Source organism: Sus scrofa, chromosome 5 (assembly GCF_054392235.1).
Source record: "Sus scrofa isolate SSC_HxYL_T2T_F1_AM1 chromosome 5, Sscrofa_HxYL_maternal_Yorkshire_Landrace_v2.0, whole genome shotgun sequence".
In the NCBI taxonomy this organism is placed as follows: domain Eukaryota; kingdom Metazoa; phylum Chordata; class Mammalia; order Artiodactyla; family Suidae; genus Sus; species Sus scrofa.
The window spans coordinates 64,473,957-64,478,652 of record NC_139387.1 but is presented as its reverse complement, the minus strand read 5'-3'; the positions used below and the strand labels follow the sequence as shown (position 1 = coordinate 64,478,652).

At 40.8% G+C, this 4,696-nt stretch overlaps 1 protein-coding gene across 1 annotated transcript; it reads right to left on the bottom strand.

Annotated features, from left to right (window-relative positions):
* Positions 1-406: 406 nt before the first annotated feature.
* On the bottom strand, positions 407-4,496 carry MGP (matrix Gla protein). Its single transcript, NM_214116.1, has 4 exons — positions 4,386-4,496; positions 2,916-2,948; positions 1,749-1,824; positions 407-774 (listed from the first exon to the last, which is right to left on the bottom strand). The coding sequence occupies exons 1-4, from the start codon at positions 4,444-4,446 to the stop codon at positions 633-635; spliced, it is 312 nt and encodes a 103-aa protein (NP_999281.1). The 5' UTR covers positions 4,447-4,496; the 3' UTR covers positions 407-632.
* Between the last annotated feature and the right edge of the window lie 200 nt (positions 4,497-4,696).

Below are 4,696 nucleotides of genomic sequence, written 5' to 3'. Positions count from 1 at the left end.
ATGGTGAAAAAACACATTTTATTGGCCCAAGCAAGACTTAAAATTGTAGCATCTTGGGGAATGATAACATTAGGAGAGGGACATAAGCCAGGATACAGAGTCTGGAATCCACATGGAAAGAATTTAGGAGCTGTTAAAATTTGGGAGCAGGAAAATCATATGATTGATCATCTACGATGTTTGAAAATTCTAGAAAACACCTAATAGGAAGCAATCATTCATTGATCCCAAGGTAGAGTCTAGACAAATTAAAGCTGAGTGAACATCTTCTAAGGTTTATTCTTCCTCTCACTATGGCTTCTAATCTACATTATAACATAATTAGCAGAATCTCTTGTTCTGGGCTAGGTGGGCTGAAATTGAAATATCCCGGCATTTTCCCAGAAGAAATCAGACTCACAAAATGTAAGTTTCCAAGAAATTTATTATGGAATAATCACATGTTTAACTCTTTTGACCTTCACTCCATGGCACTTTCATTCCTTATCAACCTGGGTCAGGAAAGGGGATGAGGCCAGACAAGGACATTGAAGAAACAAGCAATTTGTCTGTGTCTATATAGTTCAGTGATGCTACTGCAAGGGATTACAAAACCAGCCACTGGGGTCTGGAGAGAGACACTTTTTCTGGTCTTATTTGGCCCCTGGGCGCTGCCGGAAATAACGATTGTAGGCGGCGTTGTATCCATAAACCATGGCATAGCGTTCGCAAAGTTTGTAGTCATCGCAAGCTTCCCGGTTTAACTCATAGGGAGGCTTGTTGAGTTCTCGGATTCTAGAAAGTGGAAAAAAAAAAAAGAGGCCCAAGTTAAGAAGCATAAAGAGGAGTTCTTCATCGTGGCACAGTGGAAAAAAATCTGACTAGGAACCATGAGGTTGTGGTTTTGATCCCTGGCCTCACTCAGTGGGTTAAGGATCCGGCGTTGCCATGAGCTGTGGTGTAGGCTGCACACGCTACTTGGATCTGGCGTTGCTGTGGCTGTGGCGTAGGCTGGCAGCTATAGCTCCAATTAAACCCCTAGCCTGGGAATGTCCATATGCTGTGGGTATGGCCCTAAGAAGCAAAAAAACCCAAAAAACAAAAACCAAAAGAACAAAGAAAGCAGAGAAATAAAAAGAGAAAGAAAAATAAAGAACAAGAAAATGTCATAGGGAGATCCCATTCATCCCCAATATGAAGAGATATTCAGAACAGGGGTGGAAGGTGGAAGAGGGGGAGTTATTATTTTTTGTTTGTTTGTTTGTTTTGCTTTTTTTAGGGCCGCACCTGTGGCATATGGAATTTCCCTGGCTAGGGGCCGAATCTGAGCTGCAGCTGCCAGCCTACACCATAGCCAATGTAGGAGATGAACCAAGTCTGTGACCTATACCACAACTCACTGTAATGCCAGATCCTTAACCCAGTGAGCGAGGCCTGGGATCGAACCTGGATTCTCATAGATACTAGTTGGGTTCATTACCACTGAGTCACAAGGGCAAATTCCCTTTTTTTTTTTTTTTAAAAATATGAACATAGAAATTTTCTTTCTGTCCTCCCTTTTCTCCTCCTTTCTCTCTTTTCTGGGCCTTTCCTAAAATAGAAGTTCATTTGTTTTCTGTACTTAGTTTGAAAATTATTTGATTTGGAATGTAAGTAGAAATAAGTCATATGATGGAGAAAAAAAAAAAAAAAAACTGTTTCTTATTCCATTCAGCTCTGGGATGCTATGCTGGGAAAAATGACCTCCCCCCTGAAGTTCTGTCACCCACCTCTCTTGGGCTTTCGCTCTCCATCTCTGCTGTGGCGATATAAAGGTATTAGCATTTCTCCTGTTAAGGAAGGGATCTTAAAACAGAAAATACAGGTGCCATTTTAGGGAAACAGTAGTTGAAAATATTTCCATGAATACTCTCCGACACAAATATATTTGAAAACACATCCATTCATGCATGTCATGCAGTTGGAGGTCTAGGAACATTAAAGTGGGAGATAAAGCAGATTTCAGAAACCTGCCCGATCAAAAGAAATCAATAACCTACACATGAGTCTTAGAAACCTGTCACATGGACCTTAAAAGTTACGGCTTATTTATTTTGCCTTTGGGCCATCACTTGGGCTTTCTTGGTTTTGGTACCCTTCCTCAGTGTGTTCTTTATTCCTGGAAGGAGAAATTCTCTCTGTCCTGAGGACTTGTAAAGCACCATTTAAGATTTCCAGTGAATGAAATGGTTTAAACGTCATAAAAATAATGAACAAATGAAAGATGCGAATGATGTGTTATTTCCTCCTCTGCTCAGTCATTGTAAGTTCAGATATTTGCTAGGATCCAACAGACTGTTGATGTCTGTGGTCTCCCAGCTGACTTGGCCTTCAATATGTCCTTGGTCATTTGTCCTTACTCCTCATTTTCCATCTGTGTGGTTGATGTGGTGTCAACTTAAAATTTCCAGATGAGGTTTTATGGTTCCTAAGTATGTTGAGAGCATACTTGTCATCTTACACCATTTCAAACTTAAAAAATTGCTCATCTGGTGATTTTTTTAGCCCTAAGGGAGTGGGATGGACTGGGAGCTTGGGGTTAGTAGATGTAAACTATCACATTTAGAATGGATAAGCAATGAGGCCCTACTGCAGAGCATAGGGTGCTATACCCAGTCTCTCGTGATAGAATATGATGAAAGATAATATGAGAAAAAGAATATATAGATATATATCTCTGAGTCACTTTGCTGGGCAGCCGAAATTGATACAACATTGTAAAGCAACTCTTCTTTAATAAAACATTTTTTAAAAAGAATTTTAAAATTTATTTTCATTTCCCAAAGGAGACCCTCTTTTCCCTCCCTGGTATAGGCATTGTCATTTTGTCTCTTTGAGAATTGGGAGAGATTCTTTAATATTTGAGATTTAAATAAGGAAGTCACATATTTACTTACTGATTTCATAGGATTCCAAGCTCTCATGAGATTCTGGAAATGAAAAAAAAAAAAGATCCATTTTGTCATTACTTTTCACTCACCACCCTGGTCTAAATATAGGGAAGGAAGGGGGGGAATCAAAAAGATGGGAGGAATATATTTAGCAGTAGGGTTATTACAGATCTCAGGCATTGAGTGTTTGTGAGCTATTTCTCTAGCTCTGTCTTTGCTTGAATATCGCTACACTTGAGTTTGTCTGGTGTTGAAGGAGCTAGTGGCCATGATGTTAGCTAAAATTTCCCAAAGCCTTTAGGTTTTAGGCTTGTGAAATATGACAATTTAAGTGCTGTGAACAAACCTCCCTAGAGCCCTCCTTGATTGATTTGGGACCTGTCTGAGAGCAGGATCAAAGAAGGAACAAAGGGTCTGGAAAACAGGCAGTTTTCTCCAGGCAGGCTGGGCAGCTGGTTCAGCTGGGCTTTACCAAAGACAGGTTTCTAAGAGGTTCTGAAAGCCTCTTAAGAACCTGTGTTAAATTGACAGCCACAGAAACCACTGGCTCCAGCTGACATCTCACTCTGGGCACAATGCCAGTTCAGAGGGAGAACAGACGATGACAAAGCAAACGTTTTCTTCTTTAGACCACTCTCCTGAGCACAGCAGGTAAATGTGGCAATAAGAAGCTCATGTTTGAAGTGAATATGCCTGAAAAGTTAAAAAGAAAATGAAGAAAATCAAATCCTCCGATTCACCAGAAAACCTGTGAATAATTTCAAAAGGGAGAAGCAAAATACATATGGTCGTTAATCTCATTCAGGCTCAAGAATACCTAGAAGCTCCAGATCATTGAAGCTTAAGGCTGAATGATGTAAATAATTTTGCTTCGGATTTCCTTTTATAAGTTTGAACAGACACACATATATTTAACAACATATAGACACCAGGCAAAACTTATCTTTTAACAACAGAAACTATGAAATCGATTTTACTCTGAGGTTACAACTTTATTTTTTAAGTGTACAACTTTATTTTTAAATTCATTCAGGAAGAAATGTCCTAAGTTTGTGAGACAGTCCTCTCCCTGGAGAGGGCTGTGCTTAATCCTTTGTGTGAAAACTGATTTTCTTAAAGGTGAGTGATTCAACCCATACCCTTAACCAGCTGTTACCAAAATCTAAATAAACATCCTTAGGAAAGGAGAGCTGGGAAGTTGATATCTTCTTTCGGAAATAGCAAAGTTTCCAGGTATAGAAGGCTTTACCATAGAAAGAAATTTCCCATGAAGATACATGCAAGAGTCTGGATATCGAGGATCTAAAAAAGACTTGATGGAACACATCAGTGTCCCAGGGGTTTGGGAAATATTAAATCAATGGTACTTTAAGGTTATTGTAGAGAAAGGGGGAAGACGGGGAGGGAGAGGAAAAATTCAAGTAAACTAAAGCCAGAGGAAAAAAAAACAGAGAAAGCACACGCGGGAGTTCTCACCATAGCACAGGGCTGCCACGGCCAAGGCAGCCAGGACGGAGAGAAGGAGCAGGCTCTTCATGGTCCCTGCGTCCTGAGGTTGCTCTCAGGGTCTCGTGCAGTGGCTTCACGGAGAGAGGCTCCTGCAGGCTGTGGGTGAAAGGCTGTGGTGTTTTTATAAGAACCAGAGCAGCTGAAAGGGGAGGAACCCGTGGGAGGGGGCCGGAGAAGGTGGGGACTGGTTGGCATTCCACTAACACTGGGACTTTTCCCAAATATTCATTCCTGCCAGATATTATCTACTCTGGAGGAGCATTTTCCCTCCCTCCTGG

Excerpts from the sequence above, each read along its gene's own strand:
- MGP (NM_214116.1), bottom strand. The coding sequence starts at position 4,446 with ATGAAGAGCCTGCTCCTTCTCTCCGTCCTGGCTGCCTTGGCCGTGGCA. Across the intron at positions 1,825-2,915 it reads CTTGGAATCCTATGAAATCA|ATCCCTTCCTTAACAGGAGA; the intron begins GTAAGTAAATAT and ends TTCTGTTTTAAG. Across the intron at positions 775-1,748 it reads AGAGCGAAAGCCCAAGAGAG|AATCCGAGAACTCAACAAGC; the intron begins GTGGGTGACAGA and ends TCCACTTTCTAG.